The sequence below is a fragment of the Empidonax traillii genome, unplaced genomic scaffold (assembly GCF_003031625.1).
Source record: "Empidonax traillii isolate 1590-97213 ecotype Southwest subspecies unplaced genomic scaffold, ASM303162v1 scaffold123:size1378231, whole genome shotgun sequence".
In the NCBI taxonomy this organism is placed as follows: domain Eukaryota; kingdom Metazoa; phylum Chordata; class Aves; order Passeriformes; family Tyrannidae; genus Empidonax; species Empidonax traillii.
The window spans coordinates 343,306-367,737 of NW_020955316.1; the positions used below are offsets into that span (position 1 = coordinate 343,306).

General features: G+C 40.0%; 1 protein-coding gene across 2 annotated transcripts in view; it reads right to left on the reverse strand.

The window, feature by feature from the left end:
- Nucleotides 1–4,659: 4,659 nt before the first annotated feature.
- SESN3 (sestrin 3) overlaps nt 4,660–24,432 on the reverse strand; it is a 41,235-nt gene continuing 21,462 nt past the window's right edge. The window contains exons 2-10 of one of the 2 annotated variants that reach the window (XM_027883289.1): nt 21,308–21,373; nt 18,047–18,244; nt 17,189–17,371; nt 16,543–16,779; nt 14,867–15,035; nt 12,508–12,623; nt 9,919–10,109; nt 8,509–8,653; nt 4,660–7,679 (exon numbers count right to left, since the gene is read on the reverse strand). In XM_027883289.1, coding sequence (XP_027739090.1) covers nt 7,593–7,679; nt 8,509–8,653; nt 9,919–10,109; nt 12,508–12,623; nt 14,867–15,035; nt 16,543–16,779; nt 17,189–17,371; nt 18,047–18,244; nt 21,308–21,373 — 1,392 coding nt within the window. In that variant the 3' untranslated portion in view covers nt 4,660–7,592. The remainder of the gene's footprint in view (nt 7,680–8,508; nt 8,654–9,918; nt 10,110–12,507; nt 12,624–14,866; nt 15,036–16,542; nt 16,780–17,188; nt 17,372–18,046; nt 18,245–21,307; nt 21,374–24,432) is intronic. The other variant, XM_027883290.1, reaches the window with a different exon arrangement.

Below are 24,432 nucleotides of genomic sequence, written 5' to 3' on the forward strand. Positions count from 1 at the left end.
GGCTAATTTTTGCACTCGAGAGAGGCTTAGAAGCTTTTCAGCTGCAGGAACACCGTGACCATGTCTGCAGTCCAGCAGCTTGTCCATCCATCTCTCTCATACCAGCGAGGCCCAAGTTCTCCCCCATGCACTGGTAAGCAGACTGTGGAGGGAAGCCAGTGGCAGGCTTACGGGCACAAGGGGCTGAAACACATGCCAGACCCCAGCCTTCCCAGTGTTTGGGTCCCAGTGGAGTCAAACACAAGGTGGCCATGCAGCTCCGACCATGCTTTTTGAAGAGAGGGGCTCCGCTCACCCACAGTCCAGAGAGGACAGCTGGTGCTCCTCCCTGTATCTACAGTGGTATTTTATCTACAGCAGGGTCTGTTTAGCAAGAGCAGTTTAAAGTGGCTATGTTTATCAAGTTTGCTACTTTATGAATTAAAAAAAAAAAAAACAACCAAAAAAACAACAACAAAACAAAAAAAACCAAACCCCAACAACTATAAATACAAAGACTCTCACACACCAGACACTTGCAGCCTGCGTGACTCATAAACCGCATCAATATTCTGTTAAAAAGCTTATTCTACTTAAAACTATACATAGTACAAGAGACCGAAAAGTGGCAGTCGTGTTCGGGCACGCTATCTGCCCCAGGGTGGCCCACAGTCAGGTGCTTCCTAAAAAATCAAGGATTTACAGTAACATGGCACAGGACTGCAAAGCCGATCACAGCTTCTGCTTACACTGCATACAAAGTACCAAGGGGAACACAAAAAAGAACTGGTGTTAATACTGATGGATTAAAGAGTAACTATAAAGATCAAAACAGACGTTCACAGCATGCTACATATATTGCTCACAAACTTTTTTTCTTTTTTTTAAAAAAAGGCTAATACAAAACAAGGAGTTGGCAGTCTGATTTTCAGTTATGTCGGATAGAAAGTAAAGCATATACATTCATTGTGTGGCTTTCCAGCAAAAGGAGAAGAGGGTAAAACTGAGAGATTTCAAGTTTACAAAATTCCTATTTTTTTAAGCTACAGTTCATATCCAGTTCTGGTCACAGTTGTGGAAAGATCTTTGACTGCGTTGCCTTGCAGAGTCCAAGGGCTGTAGCCTAATTATTATTATTTTTTTCCCTAGAAGGGGCTGCATTACTCACCACCCTGAGTGGGCTGCTCCTGCGGCCACCTGGGTTGGTAGGCAGCCAGGTTGGAGGGAAGCGGTTTGGGTCTGGTGGCACGACATGAGCATGAAGTGAGGAATGAGAAACAGTTTTGGACAGTGCATGTTTGGACCTGCTGCTGTCGCTGCCCCTCAGACCCCTCATCTGGAGACACAATGCTTGGTGATTCACCCATTTTGCCTGAAAACTCCCTTCAAATGCCTGATGGGGGCAAGAAAATGCAATTCAACAGTGGCAAGTTTTTCTTGGGCGAAAGAACCTGGTTCCCTTCCCCTGCTCCACCTGTGGAGTAAGCAAAGGGTGCCAGCTCTTTTCCCAGAGAAGCCCTCTGGAGACCTTGGAAGGAGGCATCTTCCACCATCTCCCCTATGCACAGGCATAGAAAAGAACCTCTTGCACACATCAGTGACGTTTCTGCAACTGACCAACACGTCAACTCCTCCTGTGCTGGCTGTGTCCCCTCAAAAATGCCTGTGATCTGTACCTCCTGATGCCGATAGTGCGGCTTGCTCCCCACAATTAGTACAATAACTGGCATTTTCAGTACCACCTCTAACTGCTGTCAGGAACAAGGGCAGAATTCAGGTTTCTATTTTCCACAAGCCCTGATGATACTCAGTACCTGGAGAAACACCCAACCTTGCCACTGTTCCCAGCAGCCACTCCATGGTGAGCATTTGGATTTTTTCCCATAGGTAAGTGAAAAACCCAAATCCACTTGTGCCAGAGGCTGGATGCAGTCTGCCAGGCTGCAAGGCACCTGAGGGGATGCCAACCCAATGGCCCTGTAAGCCTGCCTGGCACAAGGGGACCTCAAATCCCCCTTTAGATGTCCCTCAGAGAAACCTGCACAGCTGAATAGCTCAAGCATGGGGTGCTTCGCCAAAGAAAGTGTTTCCTTAGTGGGTCCACTGGATTTCTACTGTAACTCCAGAGATGGGCTCTGACATGCTACTGGCCAAAGGTTGCCTAAATATACTGAGTTTCATCCTTTCAAACCACATATAGAATTTTCCTGTCCAGAAATAACCTAATATGGCAATTAAGTGTTTCTAAACATAAGAAAGAGCCTCTGCACTCAACTCAATCTTCTTTTTTCAAGGTTAAGGCTGGGAGGTTGTCCCTGCATGTCTGCTCAGGGCTGTGAATTGGGAAGACAGGAAGCACTTCATGGAGGACAGGGGTGGTGACAGGTCGGAAAATGACAATTTTTGACCCTAATGAGTGGCAGAAGGATTTAATGTCTGCAAAACAGACCTGATGTTTTTGTTGGGGGAGCAGCATCATGACCACATCACAGGAAATGTGCTCTACGGAATAAATTAACACTGATCAAGATGCTCCTAAAGTTTCTTTATATTACTGTGCTCTCTCCACCTCCCACACCTGTGATTTATGCAGTAGGTATGAAATGCTAAATTAATTTTCATTTGGAGATAAAAACTTTCACTTAGATACAGAAAAGCTGGTGGATGCATCTCTTGAGACAGACATAGTGCTGGGGGACATTAGGGACCGTAAATCTGAAGTTCATATAGTGAAAACTGACATTTTTGTCCAGCTCTTGAAATGATCATTAACAGAAAATTAATTCTTACACCTTTATATTCAGATCTGCTCTGTGAAAGTTCATTTACAATGAACTCACTCCCCTCTTCCTTTATTTTGTGCAACATCACCCCTTACGGGAGAAGGATCCAAACCTCTAAGGAAAGTAACTGAAAGAACATCAGTCGAGATCAAGAAGACTTGAGTATTTCTTTTTAGCCAAACTTTTTAGTCCAGGCACAAGCTATCCACTTACTACCTCCAATGAATCTTTTCTGCAAGGAGAAATTAAATAATACAGCTCTTCTGAAAGGGAGTCCAAATTCTGGAACGTGAGCCTGAAATGCATGCTTATGTTCATGGAAAACACACATGCATAAGAAACATCGAGAACCTGTTCTGCAAGAGCAGCAGCTTACAGTTTAACTGCTTTAGGAGAGATTTCTCTATGCTTACATTAAGTCCCCAAAACAGCCCATTTCATTAACAATTGCTGCAAATCACATGGATCTGATACACATTATTCCTTTAATCTCTATGGAAACTAATTTTATTCTGTTGAATTTAGATGACTACGTTTCTTTAAAAATCTGACTCAAAAATGCAAGTGGGCACCTGCTAGGATTTTTCCGAGTGCCTGGGTGCTTAAATGCCCACTGAAATTTAGACAGCTAGCTACTTTTTCCAAACCCATGAAAATATCTATCAGCATCACTACAAACAAAAATACTTTTGAAGAATTTGGTGCTTTGAACTTCTGCACTCAAGTAACAGAGCAGCAAAATGTTTTCATTTTTGTTCTGTTCTGATCTGTTTTACATTTAGAGAGACCCACGTATATAATTGTTTACAATCATTGATTTTCCTGTCCTTAAAGGCTTTTTTTAATACATAGGAAGAGTTGATAGTGGCAGTTCTTTAACTCTTACAGCTGAAAGTACATCCTTTTCAAGGATCAAGGTGCTGGTCAGAGGAGATGATTGTCCCACTCTACTCTGCACTGGTGCAACTTCACTTTGAGTTCTGTGTGCAGTTTGGGGCACCACAATATAAAAAAGACATTAAACTATTAAAGAGTGTCCAAAGGAGGACAACAAAGGTGGTGAAGGGTCTGGAGGAGAAGCCATATGAGGAGCAGCTGAGGTCATTTGTCTGTTCAGCCTGAAGGAGACTGAGGGAAGACATCACCAATCTCTTCAGTCTTGTGACCAATGACCAGTGACAGGACTCGAGGGAATGGCATAAAGCTGTGTCTGAGGAGATTTAGGTTGGATATCAGGGAAAGGTTTTTCACTCAGAAGGTGATTGGGCACTGGAACAGGCTCACCAGGCCTGACAGAGTTCAGGAAGTGTTTGGACAGTACTCTCAGGCACCATTTGTGACTCTTGGGGGTGGTCCTGTGCAGGGCCAGGAGTTGGACTCGATCTTGATAGGTCTCTTCCAACTCAGCATATTCTATGATTCTGTGATTTTCATTTTAATGAAGGCTTTAGGGAAAGGATATATGTTTCAGTTCAGCCTTGGTGAAAATAAGCCCATCTACAGCTCACCAAAATTCTCATATAGCAGTAGCTGTAGCAGCTATCTGCACAAACTGCACCCAAGTTTAAAATTATTATTTCTTTTTTAAAAATTATTTCTGTTCTTGTATGATGACAGTCTTGTGATGTTCAGCTGTGGGTAGAGTGTTCAGGAAAATGTAAATGCTTTCTCCAATTGGCACCTTTTTCACTTCTCTTCATTACCAAAAAAATGGAGCAATTTCAGCAAGGATATACTCTATTGCAACTCACATTTTAAAGTGACTCTGCAATGATAAGAAGCTGTCCATGCTCAAAAGCTCTGTTCCCTGCTTACAGTGTTCCCTGTGCTAGTTGGTTAATTTGTACCTACCAAGCTTTCTCTTCAGTAGACAGGAGAACTGTACACTTTGTTTTTATGTTGGTCATGGCTGGGATTTTGTAGACTAACATTAATGCTGGAAATTACCAGTTTCAATAAAGGAACACAGAGGGAGAGTGTCTACGCTTCCAATGATTACCGTACTCTTAAGAAAAATATTAATGAACAAAGTGTGAAGATTCACATTCACGAGTGCTTAAAAATGCAAAAAGAGAAAAACCAAGAACACTTGCACATTAACATTTGGCACAGTGTGAACCCAAAGCGTGCATAAAGAGTATGGTAGCACTGTCTGACTTTAAACACCTATTCTGAACAAACATCTAATAAAAATCCAAAATTTGATTATAAAAACTAGGCTATAAATTGTTGCACTGTAAATGCAATACTTTGGAAAAAAAATGCCACGTGGAAAACATTTCCAGATGTTTCAAGTTTGCATTTAAGATTACAAAAAAAAAAAAAATTTGAAATATCAAACTAGTTGTACAATGACATTTCCTATGATGGAATGTCTTGCAGGCCATATGTGACTTGATATGGCATTTTAAAAAAAACAAAACACTGGTTTACTACAAATTTTATTAAGAGATCCATTTATGGTTTCTGTGTTTCAAATCTGCTCATGTACTTTGCTCAGAATGCATTTGAGCTGGCAAGTATATTTCATAATGAAAGAAGTAAAGGCACTCATGATTCCAAATGTAAAACTCAACCTACCCAAGAAGTCTTTGCATTTCTGAAGGGAAACTAAGCCATCATGTTAATTATCCAAATCTAGTTTCACCTCTTTTCCAGAAGCTCAGCTGTGCTTCTTGAGAACTACTTGACTTTTCAAAACAAAGGAATTTAAAATAGTACTGAACAGTTCACATCACTTGAAAAAAGCAAAAGTATTGCATGAAAACTTCTCTCAGCAGAACTGTTTTATGCACAAAAGCCATTAGGTATGGCCACTACAATCACAAGAGGGAGGAAAAAGAATCATAACAACTTAGAATGTTAATCTAAGTTCATACATATGAACATCTCAATAATTCTGAGAAATCTTTGCAGTTAGCTATACAAGATAAATAAATCTATGTTCTACCCAATGCTCTCTCTTAGAAGACAGTCTGATGCTGCCTGTTGGGTAGTTTTCTAAATAGCCAACATGACATTAAAAAAATTAATTACTGATTTCTTCCTCAAAACGTTTTCACATGCAGTCTGAAAGTGCAGAAAAGTGTACAATCATTTAGCTTTCCAATCTGGAACAGACAGATAAAGCAGAAAAACCAACATGCGAAGTCACAGCAAGGATCATAAAAGGGAAGAAAAGAGAAAACTAACTTTAGTAGAGTACTGGTCCATGATTTTGTAAATGAAAAGTGTCAAAATATGACTGGTAGTATTTTTTTTACTATTCTGCAATCACCAATGAAAAAAAATCTGTATTAATTTCTACAATCCAATGGAACATTAAAAACAAACCTGTCTAGTTAGTTTAGAATGTACGCCACAGAAATAAAGGTCACCCTCTTGAAAAGAAATATGAAAAGTCCAAACCAACAGACAAAAGTTGAAGCAGTGACAACTTGTGTTCTACTGGGTAAATTTAAGCATCTCTTTAGGCACTTCACTGGTTCATTAATGCAATACAAGATAAAGCTATAAATATCAACATTTTGTGCTCTTAAAAATTAGTCAAAAGCAACAAAACCCAGCACAAAAGTGTGACATTTTTGGCAGCTTATTTCTTCCCTTCCCCAATATTACTGGTTGTCCAAAAATGCTTTGTTTTGGGGATGCTTTGGCATCTCAGTATCAGGTTGTCTTAAGCCATAAAAGCTAAAACAAAACTGCTAGGCCTTAGACAATAAAGAAATTTGGTTTTAAAATTTCTTTATGGCTATATAAGAAGGACACTTTAGCAGTGGCATGTCAGGGAAAAAAGCTTGCTTTCTTTTTAAATATTGCACTTTTCTTTTGTTCACTCACACTAATGCATAGAAACTTTTTAAACTTTGAATATTACAATTTTATGCTATGAAAAAGTTATGGGAAGTAAATTTCTATACATCCAATATGAAAGAACAGATATGCTAGCCTTTCTTTACTTTCCTTAGTTACAACATTGATAAAGGAGAGAGTGCAAAAAACCCCACAACCCTATTTTTGGTCAGCCTGCGTATTAATTTTATAGGTGCCAACTAAAAAAATTGCAACATGTGATGAGCATGGATATTGCCAGGATGACTGAGGGTGACTGTCAGTAAAACAAGGTTATGCATGGTTGGAACACAGTAAGTGTGACTGAAATGGCAAATCGTGAGGCCTCTTCTCTTGGGAAGGGGCATGACAAAGCAGATGAATTTCGCACTTCAGTAGCATGCTGTAGGATTTATCAAGATTAATTTCACATTAAAGTGTGCTCGATGTTTGCATCCACATCTCGCATCACCTCCAATTGCTGTAGTAAGACAGTGACTGGCAGCAGTCTCCGGGAGACACAGAAGAATCCAGTGGGCATTTCAATGCAACACAGCCTGTGCATCTCTGTCACGAGTCACGGCATGGTGGTACGCTCTCAGGACAGGCAGAACTGATCTTCTGCTGGACTCCACTAATCTGAAAAATGATTGCTTGGAAAAAAGAAGTCTCTAAGCACTCCAGTGCCTAAAGAACAAAGCGCTAGGATTGGATATAATAAAAACAGTTTCAGGATCCTGACCACTGCGCAGAAATCCAGGCGGAAACAATGCAGAGTAGTGCTCCTCAGTGTTACTTTTGTTATCATTAGTAATGTTAAGCATCAAGAAAATAAAACACGTCATTGCACATTACAGCCGCCAAGAAGCACGGCTAAACTTTGACACTAGAGAATTGAATAACCTGATGCTACATCACAAACAGCTTCTGGTGTGTATCTATTTCAAAAGGTCTTTACATACTCAGTAAAAACTCCTTTACTCCTGCCCAGCGAATCCTTCAGGTTAAGTGACGAGTTATGGCACGAAGGGCATACAGAAGTTCGGCTTGCATCCGAGCTTCCATTAGAAGTAGATTGACATGAACCTGTTAAAAAAAATTAAATCAGCCATTTAGCTCACCTCTGAATGCAACATCACTATTCGTTTGGGCTAAAATTTCCTACCTTTAGTAAAGTATTGCTGCAAGAAAACTATGTCATTTCTTCCCATACTTCCCTGCTGTACTACAGTTCCTCTTGAGACAGTTGTGTAGTATGCCAATACAGACAACATCCCAAGACTGCAAGAAACTAGCCTCAGCTGCTGCTTTAAACAATCTTCCATCTTATAATTCCCAATAAAACCTTTTTTAAATCTTAATGGCATCAGTTCTTCCCGAATTGTATTTTGTTTCCTTTACTAGCACCTTTGAGCACTACAGGAACACAGAATAAGGAATAGTTTCCATGCCAGATAGGCTAACAGGCACACAGGCACTGAACCCTTGTCATGAAGCATTTCGTGAGGATATCTGAAGGCATGTTAACATTTTTATTGCTAAAAAACACCATGTAGATTATATAAATATATATATATATATATGAATTTAAGTATTTTTTGTTCCCTAAATCCCAAGTATTGGCATAGTTCACCACTTCTGCACTCCCAAGTTTATCTACTTTTCTTTTAGAGTTGTCCATTTTATAAAGAAGCCATTCAAAATAGTAATAATAAAAAAATGTAAGTACTTCCAGTAAATTAAGAAGTAGTTTTCTAAAATTGGTAACTAACACTCGACGAATTAATTTCATTTGGTTTTCTCTGGTTTAAAACAGTTCATTTGACAGATACTGCCATTTTTAGGTGTCCCCATATTTTAATTCTTAAACAGCACAGGGGTCTCTGTGAAGACACTTTGGCTTTGAGATACACACCTTCTCCGAGTGCTTGAACTGACGCCAGTAACTATCGTACATGCGCTTGGTAGTTCTCTCTGGGTAGCAGGTCACTGTCTTTATGTAAACCTTCAGGCTGCGTTCAAGTAGCTGATTAACTTCCCCATAATCATAGTCATCATACCTAAAAATAGCAAAGGCAATCTCTCTGTTTGATCTAAGTTTTTAAAAGCATTGTCTTTTGCAGCATTATGTTCTTAAGCCTGGGAACTGGAGCATTTATTATACATGACAGAAAACCGCCTGCTGACATCTGAAAGGCTTAGCAGAATCATAGAATTGTTAAGGTTGGAAAAGACCTTTAAGATCATTAAGTTCACTGTTTAGTCAGCGCTACCACCATGATAAACAATAAACCAAGTCCTCAAGGTGCCATATCCACATGGACACTTCCAGAGATTGTGACTCCACCACTTCCCTAGATAGTCTGTTCCAGTACTTCACAACCCTTTCTGTGAAAAGGTTTAATATCCAATCTAAACCTCCCCTGGTTCGACTTGAGGCTATTTGCTCTCATCTTGTTACTTGGGAGAAGAGATCGACACCCACCTGGCTACAACCTCCTTTCAGGGTTGTATAGAAGGTCCCCCCTGAGGCTCCAGACTAAACACCCCCAGCTCCCTCAGCCACTCTTTATAGACCTTGTGCTTCAGACCCCTTACCAGCTCTGCTGCCTGTCTCCAGACATGCTCCAGCACCTCAAGATCCTTCTTCTTGTGAGGGGCCCAAAACTGAACACAGGATTTGAGGTGTGGCCTCACCAGCGCTGAGTACAGGGGGACAATCACTGCCCTGGTCCTGCTGGCCACACTATTGCTGATACAGGCCAGGATGCCCTTGACCTTCTTGGCCACCTGGACGCACTGCTATTCAGCCACTGTGGACCAGCACCCCAGGTCCTTTGACACCAGGCAGTTTTCCAGCCTCTCTTCCCTCAGGCTGTAGCACTGCCTGGGATTGTTGTGACCCAAGCGCAGGACCCGGCACTTGGCCTTGTTGAACCTCATACAATTGGCCTTGGCCCATTGATCCAGCCCGTCCAGATCCCTCATCAGAGCCTTCCTACCCTCCAGCAGTTTAACACTCCTGCCCAACTTGGTGTTGTCTGTGAACTTGCTTTGAGATGCTGTCTTTCCTGAACAAAGGTTTCAGACTGGCTTCAGAGAAGATATTTCTGTAACAATTTCTATCCTGATATCCTGATAATTGTTTTCTGCACTAGAAGGAAAAGTTATACTGATATGCCAGCAAACCCACTCTAACTTCCAGACCGAGGTATTGTCTTCACTTTAAACACCCAGAGTCTAAAATCATGCTTTTCACATGATTCATTTTTCTGTTTACTTAGTTTTAAAATGTATTCCTAAGCCAGGGGATTTTTCTCCATACCTGATTCCATACATACAGTGGACATAGTTAAATAAAGCTCTTCTTAGCGTCGTTGTATCAACATCTTCATGCGTTGCCATAGTGTTATATGTGAGGTTATATACCATTCGAAACTTCTCGTCCAGAAGATGCCCAATATCAGAATAAAGCCTGTTTACAAGGGAAAAGCCATGATTCTCCCAAGTATAGTCCTGCAGGAAGAGAAGGAAATATATAAATGCCAAATGAAGTGAATTCCCTATCTGATCCTCTCCATGGCTCAACAGTTTTTGTTGTCTGATAATAATAACTTTATTCTCTTCCAAAAGTTTTCATTTTGAATTCTTCATCCACATCACCTGCTCCATTCCCCTAGACTTCTTGGCAATGAATATCATATTGCAACACCCTATCTCCAGCTGGATATCATTAGCCTACAGTAGAGAAAAGGTTCTTCTGAAGTGCTGATGGAATTTTCTTCTGCTTTGTCACTCTGAAAAGTATCATTCTATGTGGAATTGGTCTGTAAGTTTAAAAACTTGTGACTCTTGGAGGCTTTGATGCTTAACTCTGAGCAGAGATGGAGTATTTACTTCCAGACAGGATGTACAATCACTGGGTAAAGTGCTGAACTGTCCCTGAAAAAACGGATAAAATCCAGGCTGCTTTGGTCTTAGACAATCACCTGGACTGAAAGGATAAAAGCCTGCCTGCTCCTATCAGGAATGGGAAATCTTTGCAGAGTGCATGGCATCAGCAGTGGAGAACCACCCTGCTTTACAGCAGAGTGCAACCCCAGTCTATGCTGTGGTCACATAGAACACATTGGTTTGCCCACATCCTTGGCAAGTGTTTGATCATTCAGTAACTGATGGCAGCTTTAACAATTGAGGGCATCATCTCTGCACCCTTCCTGTGTCTAGCTGTTTTCAAAAGGTACTGCTGGGCAAGGGTCTTCTCCCAGGCACTTCGGAGCATGTCTACTGTACTGTCCCCCTGATTAGCACAGTGGGGAAGAGCATGTAGGATATTACTCAGTTGCCTAACAGAGGCATTCAGTGACATCTGAAACATGCCACAACATCACACTGGGCCTCTGGCTGCCAGTGCAAAAGACCAAAAGGCATGTGAGAAATATGCCCTACCTACACAGCCCTGGAAAGATGTCCAGGACACCTTGGGCATCACAAAAGCCTCTGAAAGCCAAAAGGCTCAGAAGTGGTAAAGTGCTGTTCACTAACAATGAAAAAAAACAACCAACCAAACAAAAAACCCCCCAAGTTTTAAAAGGCAGAATGTGTATAGAATACTTTTTTCTGTTACTAAATTAAAACCCATAGAGATAAAGCACTTTTGTTTTATCAGAATAAAGATTAGATTTCTTTGCAGGAATTTGAGATACTACTGCAATTTAAATACCATTAGCAGCAGAGCATTTGTGAGGCTGTGGATATATACACGTAATTGTTAGGAGTAGGACATAATAAAGTTAAATTATAAAGTTGACTCCTTCCACTGTAGGCCACAAGCTCTTCTGTTTATTTAAGAGCAGAGATGTTTTAGTTCCAATTTCAACTTCTTCGGAGCTTTTTTCCAAGGGACCTTGCTGCTCCTAAAGTAGTTAAGCAGAACGTTTGATTTAGAGGCACAGACTTTGCCTTATTCTTTTTGGCAGTAACAAGCTACTTCAGGCTCATATAAAGACCACAGTATAAATTATCCAGATCGGCAGAGACTGCTATACAGTTAAATACATTTCCTGAGAGTGATTTTGGATTCTGTATTTTACAGTCATAGATACATCTTCTGACCATGAAGTTTTCCTGCACCCACTGTTGTTTTCATTGAAGTTCTTCAATTTGGCTTAGGGTTTCTTCCATTGCTTTCAATTTATTACTAATCTGCTCATTAATGTACTCTATAAGATAGAACAGAACAACTTAAAATGTCCCTCCTGTTATATATTTTATAAAGTTCAGGATTCTGGCCATGGAAAAAGACACCAATATATAAGACAATGTGCAGGTAAAATATATATGATGCTCTTTCAACAGTACTGAAAAAGATGCATTAAAATATAGCAAAAACTTCAGTAATCATTTTTAGGAACTCTTTATCTTTCCCAACATCCAAAGTCCAGTGATGTGGTGCACATATGAGAGCTATACTCATGAAATCGCTCTCACAGACATATACATTTATTCAGGTATTGATAACCACTGGGTAGAGAATACTTGATGAAATGAAAGGAATAAAGAGTTCCTCCAGTGATTTTTTTTTTTTTAATACAACATCTGGAGGGATGGGAAAGAAGTTGTTTCTTTTCTGCCTTTCATTTTCATTCCAGATGTAGCAATATGCTTTACGGTTTTAAAACATTAATATTGGTAATAACAAACATCAGACAGAAAGCCACGTACTAACTCGTCTGAGATTTAAAAACAGACTCCATGTCAGGGACATCTGTGGAAGCTCGTCAGTTATTTAATGGATCAGGACAAGAAAAGGAGCATGCAAAAAACATGCTTGACTACAACTGCTTTATGCTACTTGTCCTGTAGTGAGATATATGAACATTCTTTGAGTGAATGCACTTTAAAGAGACGGTACCTGAGCTCTGAATGTTGGCAGATGGTCTTCTCCTCGCCTTGCAAAGTCTTTGTACCCAAACCCAGGATCTTCAATATAACGGGAGACATCTGTAGAAACTATTTCATCGTCAAATGCTGTGAATAAAACGGCAAAATGCTTTGCTTTAGGCAAGCTCATGAGTTAGCGCCAACTTCCAACTACCACTCTACAACAGGATGAGAGGACAATTTTAGAAGTTGAGCAAAGGAGAAGAGTGATGCAAAGGAGAATAGTGGTACAAAAGAAAGAAACATTTCAATCCTAATCTGCTTGTATGGGATCCATCGCTTTCACTGAGCCCACTAAATGTCAGCCTATACCAGACATCTTAACATACTTCTACAAAAAGGGAAGAGATGGGCTAAACTTCAGTCTGGAGCTTTGCTTTTCTCTCTGCTGACTTCTGAGGGAGTCTAGGTATCTTAAATCAGGAAGATGAATCCCATTAGTAAGGTCATTGTGTTTGGCTAAGAAACAGAAAAATGTACCCTTGACAATGGGATTGCTACACTGAGCAGGTATGGTGTCAGGAATCACACCAGCTCTGTTCCATAATCCAGAGTATGAGCAACCAGAAAGCAATGCAATGCTCCACTGTAAATATCAGATGAAGAGGATATGAAAACAAAGAGCTCTACAGTACATCAGGGTGAAATTCTGCCAGAAGCTCTAGTAACTAGGCATCTTCAAAGAGCTCCAAAACATATCACTAAGCAAGCGCAGGTTCTCTATCAGGAATCAATATTTCCCTCACGAATAAACAGGTGGCTTGATTGTGTAACTACCTCTGCAGAAGTTGACCACTGCATAGCTGACTGCATTTGACCCTGATGTTAAAACTGTGGCTCGCTTCCACATGCATTGACAGAACAGATGCCATATGTCCCCTGTTAGCACCTTGAAAAGTCAGTTAATCTAAGAATTGCAGAAGTGCTTTATCTCCTCTTTGCCTCATTAAACAATCAAAACATAACTGCGTAGGAAGAAGCTTGCACAACATCTGCCACAGTAAATTCTCAGCAAAGAATAAAAAAAACCTGTATACATACACTCCTCTCCCCTGACAAGCACTGAATTTCATGAAGGGGTAAAGGCCCAACACACAGACTCCTCAACTAAAACCAGCAGAAGGCAAAGGGAGAGGAAAGTCAACAAAACTATTAGCAACCTCATCCAAAAAAACCCTTCAGTCCTCTTGCTCATATGCCTGAAGTAGCAGAGTCACAGAAGTTATGATTTGATAATGCAGCTGCAGTGGCTGTGTCTATCTGCACTGCTGACACTGCCTGACCAAAGGAAAACAGAGCAAGAATATACAATGACCATTTCTGAAAATCCAGCCACAATGTTGTTGGATGTATCTTCTTTCAGAGACTTTGCATGTTCCTAGAGATCCACAAAACAATCTCTCTGCTGATCCGCAACACATTCTTCCTCCCTTTTGTGCTCATTGCACAAAGACGATGATACCTTAAAACACATTTGATCTAAAGCTACTGAGAACTAAATTCACTAAGAACAGTGTAGTAAAATGTGAAGCATTTTATGGGTGACTTCTCAAAATGACCCTAGCAATCACCTTCAAGTAGCCTCTACTATAAGGAAGTAGCTGTAGGTTCTGATTGCCTTAATAATATTCTTTCTTCTAACACTTTCTTTGCAAAGAAAACCCCATCTTCCTGTCTACAGGAAGCAGACTTTGCTGTATGTTTTTTTAGAGATGGCAGCCTCCAGAGCACATGAAGAATATGGAAAAGAAGGTTTCAGCTCAGAATTTGGAACATTATTTAAGAATAAAAAAATGCTATGAATCTCTATCACAACACAGACAGTGGAACAGCACAGCAGTATGATCACTCAGAATGGCAAGTTGTAAATGTCCTTTCCATCTGGGCAGTAAATGGTGAAGAAGTTGAGTCTCATCCCAATCTTATTCCTAAACTAAATGCCATATCTGAAGGCTACTTGGGAGCGTAACTGAAGTTCTAAGTGCTGTAAAATGTAAACCTGTGAAGTATTAGTGAATCTTTATATGAACGAATTATTTTGAAGATATAGAGCATATAAAGAAAGAGAAATTTACTCACTACTTTTTAAAGAAGCCTACAGCCTTTTTTTTTAATATACAAAAGCTAAATTTCAAGTAGTAAAAAGGATGGTGTTATTTGACAATCAAGAAATCTTAAGCAGATGAAGCAAGTGACAAGACCACCTAATACACTCCTACTTCATGAAGAGCCAGAATAAAGATACAGAAGAAGTTTCAGTCACTGAGCTAGTCTCAAGTATTTTTTTCTTACAAAGCATAAAAAAAATGGAACTGGAAAAGCACAAATACCTCCACTAATAACTAGCAGACTCTCCTTCTTCTCCTTTTCAAAGCGAGTTGCCATTTCTTCCTGAGAGGCTTCTTCGTCCTCTTTATCTTCTTGTAGTCTCTTCATCCTTTCCATCAAGGCCTCCAGCTCACTTAAAGAATCTGCAATCTGCAAAAACACCATGACATTCTGCAAAATTAGAAGATAGACAACGTGTGTCATCTTCGGATTTCATGCTTGACAACAAGCGCTCTCAAAAACACACAGCAGCAGCAAACACAAAAACTGAAGCCAGAATGCATTTTGTCACATACAGCGCAGACAACAGCTTTCAGACAGCAAGAAGACAAGAGCTGGGAAGTGTTGATGTAACCTGTTGCAGTAATTTCTGCAGTGGGATTAACAGCATGGAGGTGGTGTTTGAGTGTGGAAACCATAGTCACTTATACATTCTCCCATGTAGATAGCTCAGGAAAATCCATCTGCGGGCCCTACATCTATCAGAAAACAACTTTTAATATTAAGGTAACGTTTTTCAGTGTGTTGGTAATGAAAATATGTTTCTGAAGAGTTACACTGCAAGACTATAATACAGAAACACAACCTTAGATGGCAAATCAGTGCTTTTCATTATGTGTGATCAAAATACCTATTATGTTGACCATTTTTTTTATTTTTGTGAGGAAACCAGACCACTTTTTCCTAGAAATACATCAAAGTTTTGGGTGCTCTGAAATGTACTCATTATTCAGATTTTTTGTAAGGTAAATTGTTTGTGTGGGTTTTTTCCATCTTTTTGAGTCTGTTCTTGTGCCCACAGCTATAAATGTTTTCTAGGATGCTGCTCAGTGCTTAACCAGCAGCACAGACTCAGCAGCAACCCTCCTCCCAGTACAAATGGGCAGTAAGGCACCTCTGTTGTACAAGCTAGCATGTCTTACAGGCTAGAAGTTTAAGACACAGCAACTGAACTGAGTGATCATATGTTCACGTCCTACTGCTAATTGTAAAAATTATATCTAGCGAGTCTCTCCTAGTCCTGACCTCCCATCAAAGGCAATGAGGCTAATTCATCGGTCGGCATTAATTCAAGGACGTGTCTTAAAAAGCATTATAGAGCCCCTTTCAGAAAAAAATGTCCACATTTAAGTTAATTAACAAGTAATCAAAGTTCTCTGTTGATGCAAGACTGAAACACCAGCATGGAGAATTAAGTTATTTTATTTCAAATGTTTCCTCCCATCTACATGGAAGTGTTTCAGAACCAACCTGTTTTGTGATTGCAGGCCTTGAAGTTAAAATAATTATTATTATTACTACTACTACTATCTTTTTCCATTTCTTTTTTTTTATTCCACATGTTAGGAACATGGATGCTCCAGTCAATGCCACACTGTCTGAAGAAACTGGGACTTGAAGCTTTCTGCTGAAAGGAAAGTTTTAGTCTTGCCAAATGGGTTGTGAGATTAACTATCAAAATCACATTGCTCTGACTACCATCCACAGTTACAATCCTGGTTTTCCATGGATTATATAGAAAATTGCTAGACTGAATGTAAGAATTACCAGACTTGAGCATTCCCATAAAGTAGACAAAAACTTTCAAACTACCGTGAAATTTCAGCAGGAAAAAAAAGGAAGAAAGTTTTCTAATGCAAAACAGAGGTAAGCAAAAGAATTTTCTTGCAACACTAACCCCAAAGTTGCTACTTGTGAGGGATGCATTTTCTATGTTGTTGTCATTGGCAAGATCACAGACACAGAAGTTGTTGACTGCTATAAGTCTGACTCCATTAGATGTTTCCGGATCTCTCTCTGGATTAATGCCACTACCAAATACAAAACTTGCCAAGGCATGATAATGTGCCAACAGGACAACAGCATGCACCAGTTCAGGAAGAGACCAATTATTTTCCCCAGTCTTGACAAGTTTCTGAAATGAGAATAAAAAAAAGTGTAAATATAAAATTTCTTTTGGCCCCCAGCTTTTCTATAAAATACTATGCATTTTAAAAAGGGATCAATTCTTTTCTTCCAATAATACCATATTCCTCTTGCACACAAACTCTCACTGGATAAAAAAAAAAGAGACAACTAATAGATTACCTCTTTTCCTTTGGGGCCATTTTAGCCAATGCTATTCCTAAAAAGAAAATCTTGTTGGCTTTGTCACACAAATTCTACTGTCACACAGGAGAATTTATTAGCTTGTTCGATGCACTAGTATTTCCCGGAATTTTTTAACTCAGGGTAATGAAGCCTAACCAGACACCCGCATAGTGCTTGGCAGTCCTTTTTACCAGACATTTATTGATATTTACAGGGCATGACTGAAGAGGTACCTGAATGTGCTCTTTTGTGATTAGCCAGGGCCGGTGTGCAAGGAGTTTGTTTATTTCATTCAGATTTTTCAGTCTTTGGGGAATGTATTCCAAGCCGTTCAACCACTCTGCAATCCCACCAGTCTTCAGAAACTCATCAACGTGCATATTAATTAGGTAGGAACACTGATGTCTGGCAGCAGCCTAGAATAATTAAACACAGCGGGAAAAGTGCAGCACATTATCGTGTAATCTGATTTTGCTGCAGGTGGAAGACAGGTTACTAACACAAAACAATGTTTTAAGTACAATTTCATTCCAAAGGGCCTTGTTTTATATAGTAATGCATTTCTATACAGTACGGAGGATTTGCTAATAAAAATACATTTGATTACTCTGACTTGCAGAATATACTTTAGGTTGGAAAAGAACACTAGTGGAGAAACCCCTGCTCACAGTAGGGCTGACTTAGAATAGATTGCTCAGAGCATTGTCCAGACAAGATCTCCACCCTTGGAGATCACAGAACCTGTCTTGGTCCCCACTGTAATGTCTCAGCATCCTCACAGTAAAAATTGCTTTCCTGGTGTCTACATGGAATTTGTTGTGACTCGAGTCCACCGCATCTCATCTTACTGCTGAACAGTGATGTTGGCATGTGAGAAGTGTATCGCTGTGGGAAACGGGGAATTAAGTACATTGCCTATTTCCTTTCTCACTGAAAGGCATGTTTTATTCTGATAAAAATCTGCCAAAAAAATTCACCCACTGTCGGTGTATCACACTAACCTCTGCTTTCTAAAGTCGCCCTTTTTAATTACTTTTTTAAATACAAAAGTCAAGGTTGCAGGAGATGATACACAGGCTGCTGGTACCTACCATTATAGCAATGTAGTGCCTGTAGGGCAAAGGAAGGGGCCCATCCATGCGCAGCATATAGAACTGGCTGCGGAGGAAAGACTCCAGGTACTGAGTGTGGATACTCATGACCTGTGTGATGTTGTCCAGGCGACCAGACGTAGAATATTCTTCCACAAGAAGATTAGTACGTTCATCCAAACCGTTTGCTTGCATAACCTAAAAATAAGATGGACACATTTTAGCAGAGAAAGAGATTTTCTTTAGTTTTAGCCCTGGGGAGAAACATACCGCAGTATGAAAGGTTTCCTTGTGTACAGATATAAAGGCAATGATGGAGATCTGGATGTATATTTATAAACATACATGCTTGCATGCATGCAAATACACACATACAGATCCTACTTGTATAATGAGAACTGAAGAGCACTTTATACAGAACCTCTGTTATTTTAATGTTCCTACAAAACCCAAAAACATTTTTCTGTAGATCTTTCCAAAACAGCTAAAGTCACAGATGCTTTAAGTCAAACCTGTATAGAGAACTGGAAGTAAGTAACAACTAAATGGAAAGTAAATTCTTTGTGGAAGACAGCATGTATAGACACATATTACCCGAGCATTCAGCTCTAAAACCAATTTCAAAATTAATGGAGAGGAACTAGGTTATGTAACTAAATTATAGAAACAGCCTGGCAAGCTACCCCTTCTGTGCTTGTATAATTGAAGAGGAGATCAAATGCTAATTTGTCCATAACATTCAAGTATTATTTAGAATAGGAATTTAATGCTTTCTTTAAACAAAAGCTGTTCTTTAATTATTCCAACCAATCCAAACCTTGGGCACAAGATGAAATGAAACAGCAGCAGAATAAGTAGCTCTTGCATTGCAAGCCCTGACACAGTATTACTGCTGTTACTCAGTGTTTATCACCAAGAACAGCCACTCTCAACATGTTCACCACTGAAGTTACAAGCACAAGACTAGAGTACCCAGTATTTATTCTGACACTGCATAGTAATAAACCAGCTAGTTTACTATTGCAAACACCATGACATGAGAACACATTTTAGATGGCTTAGTGCACATAAAGCTAGAAAGTGCCCAAAGCTAAGAAGATACAATGCTTTTGCTGAAATATTCTATTTCAAATATTTTTTCTTTCTTTGTGATGGGATGATGAGTGGACTGTGTCTCAAATATTTTTCTATCAGATCTTATATAGAAGTTACATGTAAAGAAACACCAACAACATACTACATTTTCACTTCTCACTAGTGTACTTTCCTGTTTTAATTTGTGAGCCCAGAAAGGGAAGCAGCAGCTACACAGTTAGGCAGCTCCATCATTTTTACATATCCATCTTCATTATGACAACTTTTCTGTGCTTTGTACTCAAAATGATGCCTTCTCAGTTTTCCTTAATAATGTTTTTACTGTCAGAAGTTTATTCACACATTAGAGATCATTTTATCTCACTTATTACCGTGCATCCCTTGCTCTACTGCAAGGAGTCCCCCTTGTTCTTCAGCAAGTGTATTTAAGAGATCTTTGTCTCATTTTGTGGTTTCTTGGGGAAATCATACTTTTCAAACATAGGCTTCTAATCTTCTTCAGCTTGTCAGGGATTTTCCTTGTAACAGTATAAATTATGGATAGAATTCTGCTGACAGCATCAAAACATAGTCATGTAGGACTGCACTGTTGCTATACTAGGTCTAGCAATATGCTACGTTATTATTTCTAAGATTTATCTCTACCTCTATTACTATCCTCTTCATACTGTGCACGTATTTCCTCCTGATTTATCCATATCCATATCCATCCTGATTCCATCCATAAACATATTTTTTTACTCTGCTTTTAAAGCCTTATGGCACTTTAACAGCTTTAAACGAACCTTTACAATTAAGTTGTTATTGCTCTGCCCATATTCCTCCCATTACAACAATAAAGGAGGCTTTGGCACCAGCAGTGTTTTTATCAAGATTTGTGAGACATTCAGTCTCTAACTAAATCCTTCCTATTTGCTCCATTATTTCATGACAAGGAGTGAGGGAAAAAGGTAGTAATTTGCTTAACAAACCACAAATAGCATTTGTTTGTGATACTGAATAGATGTTTTATCCATACAGCTGGAGGGTCCCTGCTTGTACTGGGCGACCGCTTGGGTTACTCCTTTCTGAGATTTCTCCTGCACTCTTGGCTAGTGACTGTACCAAGTGTCTCAGCTTCTCAGCTTTGAAATAAATTCATTAACAATTCTCTCAAAATATGTTACAATTTTAACTACATTTATTTTTCTACTTTTAATATAATTACTGACTTTATGAGGAAAACTACACCATTACAAAGTTTGGCATCTCAATTTCATCTTGTATTTCATGCGAAAGGGTGGTGTTCTCTCCACAAGTTTGACTGTCTGGAACTCATTCTACTCCTCTCGTCCCAAGTTTAAAAGACTCCTTTTGACCTTTCTTTTTGCTTAATTATGTTTTCTTGTTGGCATCCTTTACACCCTCTCTGTTTGCTTTTAAATTCAAATCTTGCTGGTGTATAAATGGAGAGAGACTCAGAGAAGAGTAGCTATCTCATCTTTCACAATGTCTTTTTGGCCCTTCTGGCATGTGAATTATCTGTCTGTAGCAACTACTTAAAACAAAAAGTCCTGGTTTTATAGTCAACCACCCCAAATAATTAAGTAATTAATAAACAAAACTCTGTGAAGATTGAGAACATGGGAGAACACCACCATAGCAAACTTTCTACCTGCTGCAGCAAGCTGCAAATCAGGGCTTACCTCGAACATTCAGTCATGGGCAGAAGTCTTGAGTCTGAAATTCAACCATACCATTCAACCATAAATTCTCTCAAGAGCCACAGCTACAGTCTGAGGAGTGAAGTCATACTTGCAAGCTCTCTCAAATTGAAGGTCAGACACTGCTCTGAGAGCTGTATAATCATTCTGCTGCAATACCGGACAGGCCTCCCCTCAGGTCTGGCATTATGAGTAATGTGTTCAACTGCCACCTGAGAGAGCAGAGCTGTCACTCATGGCTGTCTCCAGGAGTGCTGGTGACTGAAAAGATGTCAAATAGCACCACTTGTGTGCAAGGACAAGGTGGTTCTTACCCACTGGAACCTGCTCCAGAGAAACCATCACTTTTGCTCTCAAGGGAGCTCATCTGGGTACCATGGAACAAGCAGGGTCATAGAACTGTCTTTCAGTATTTCTATTTTAAAAGCTACCACCTGCCTGGCCCAGCTAACTGCAAACTTACTTCATTCTCTGGTATAAAGGCACTTGGTCCTCTTGTCAGTGGCGGGGAGACTTGTACTCTCTTTTCCTGTAAAACAGTCACATAATTCAGTCAGCATCAGGAATAACATACTAACTCGCTTTATCTCACAAGGTCTGGATTCAGTTCTCTTCCCAAAGCCACTGGGTGTTTTACAGCCCACTGAGGAGGTGATGCCACCACACCGCATTTAAATCAGCTTTGCATCCCCTGTACTTTGCATGAAGGAACGGCACCAATTTTGGCAAGGGATAAGGCAGAAAAAAACTCCAAAAATCTAATCCCAGTTGGTTTACAGACGAGCTTGAAGATACATAGACAATAGCAACAGAACATCTGGCACGATGCTAAAATTAGCCACTTACTGGACTGAATGGAAGTTTGAAAACAGGGGGGAAAAAGCCACACTCGGGAAATTCTAAGCAAGACGCTTGTTTTTTTCCAATATCAGCATCTGATGAGATCTTTAGTGTTGCGAAGAGCATAAGCACTTTGTGTGCCAAATATTGGCAAGAAAAGCACAGTCCAAGCAAACCAGCAAGACCCAATTACAGGCTTGTTCTAGAAACCTGATGAAATGGCCACCTTGCTCACTGCCGAGCCTGGAGAAAAACGCATGCAGCACAAGCCTTGGTGTGCAAACCCCAGCTACAAGGCATGAGGATATATTTAGTACAGAACAAGCTGATAATGTAACAAGAGCCAGAGGACTTTTTAGATTTATTAGGGATAAGAAACTGAAGTAAGATAAACTCTGGAGCCTTTTACAGCATGGCTGCTGTCAGCCAGAGGGGTGAAGGGGACCGGGGGAGGCTGCCTGCTCCTCTGGGTCACCAGAGGCAGGACAAAACTGTCCACGTCATTCCTGACCAATGTTGATCTAATCCTCCTGGAGGTTCCTCCGTCTCCATGGGTCATTTATTTCAGTGACTAACCCCTCAGATTGTTAAAATGTTTTCCTAACGTCTAACCCGAATTTCCCTTTCAGTATTTTAAAGCAGTTGCTTGTTGTCTTTTCTTCTTTTCCTCTTTATGGTTATTTGCCACCTATCTGGGTGACTGCACACTTGTCTCAAGTCCCTAATTGCTGTACTGCATTGGTGACTCTTAATATGTTATCCATAAACAGCAGCATTGGATTTGCATACTAAATATTTCATGCCCCTAACATAAAGTCTCAGGTTTTCCATAACAAATGACCCTTAAATACCTCTACCAGGGGGGCTTAAGCTTAACCACCATGTGCACAAACAGCAGTGCCAGTCCCGGAATTAATGTGCCACTGATTTCCACAAAGGAAAATCAAGGCACTGGAAGCTGTGTAACCATTGTCCTGATCCTTAAAAACATCCTGTCCTTTCTAAATTAGATTAAAAAATAACATGCAAAAATCAGCAGCGATTATTCAGGAAAGATGTTCCAAAGCAAACTCTCGCAGGACAATTGAATTTGTGACTTTGGAACAATTAGCTGCTAAAAGATGCAGAAACAAGCTGGATCAAATGAGTGAAACCTAGCAGCCAGGAGACAACTTACTGCATCTGCTGCCCACTGTCACAGCCACAAAAATACTTGTATATGTATAAAATGTACTCAATCTAAAGTAGGATGCAGAGATACCAGGTATCTGAACATGCAGCCCCTTTTTCACACAGTTACACAAGGCAAAGGAAGACATCTTCCTACTTGAGATACACAATCTAGCCAGCAGCCAGTCATTTCTGCCAACACCGAAAAATGCTTTCCAAGATTGCTAGTAAGGTTGCATTTTGCTTGTTTTGTAAAGGTTATCTGAAAATTAAAACCTTTATTTCATGTTGAATAATTTGGAGGAAGCAGCTTGCCTGAACGACACAACTTGGACGGCTGTGCACTGTCAGCTCTCGCTGGAGCACAGGTCTAAACTAGAGCTGAACCACCGAGTTCTCCATCTTGCTCTCTGATCTGTACCTTCTTCAGGCTCTGCAAAGCTGGTCCTCGAGGCCAGACCAAGGCAAAAAAAAAATCCACATGGTGCTTCTAGCAGGATCTGGGCTCCATTCCCCTATTTTCCCATTCAGTGTGACTTGTATTACTCCTTTGACCCTGCAGATAAGCTACTGCTGAGAAGGAAAGGAGGAAATGGTACTTGGGCGGATGAATATAGGCAAGTATCAACAATTAATTCCTCGGAATGATGACAGAAAGCCAAGAAGATAGTCAGACATGAAAAATGTGTGTTAAATCTTTTACAAAAAGAACAAACCCAGCTCCTTTTGGGTGGTGGCAATTCTAACAAGCACAAGCCGGAAAAGAAAAAAAAGACAAACAGCCAAAAGAAGAACAAAAAAACAAAAGCTCACACATGATTATTCAAGTTGGTGAGTCTTATCACTGCACACTTCCAGGGACCTTGGTTTTTTTCAGTATTAGAAGTGTATACTCTTCCCCCTTCCATCAACGCAAAATATTATTTTGCCTTCATGCCAAAGCTTTTATTTTATTAAAACTGGTTCAAACAAGCTTGTCAGAAAAAAAGGCGCAAACATCATCTGGTTGCACAAGTTCTCAGGATGCTATTAATAAAAACATGGTAAGTTTATAAGCATTAAGAAAGATAACTTTGTTGAGCTGTAGATAAGAACCACTGCTTCTGGGCATGCTTTATCTAGAACAGTGATTTAAGGTCTACCCAAGAACCCAAATATAAAAAACTGTGTGTGGGAATTAGAAAGCAACATTGCAGATATATGGTCCTTTACGGCAAAAGTTCTTGCAAATCTTCTTGTTTTTCGAGAAAGTGGTTTTGTTTTCCTGTCCAAGTAGTCTTTGCAGGTTACACTAGCTGTCGCTGAGTCAGCCAGGGTCCCAAGTATCTTATTTGAAATGGGATTCTTATGCTAAGTGGCTGAAGCAAGAAAGAGGTTGCTCAGCAACTAAAATGCTGTACGCACATATACCAGCCATTTTCTGCGTCACGTTCCTCCAGAAACACATTGCTGGAGTAGGAATAAGAATCTTAAAAGGTTGGCAACCAATTCCATTTACAGCAAGGCTAGTGCCTTTCTCCTGTTTCTTCAGGAGAAAAGAGAAGATGAAGAGCTTCAAAGCAGAAAAAACTGCACCTG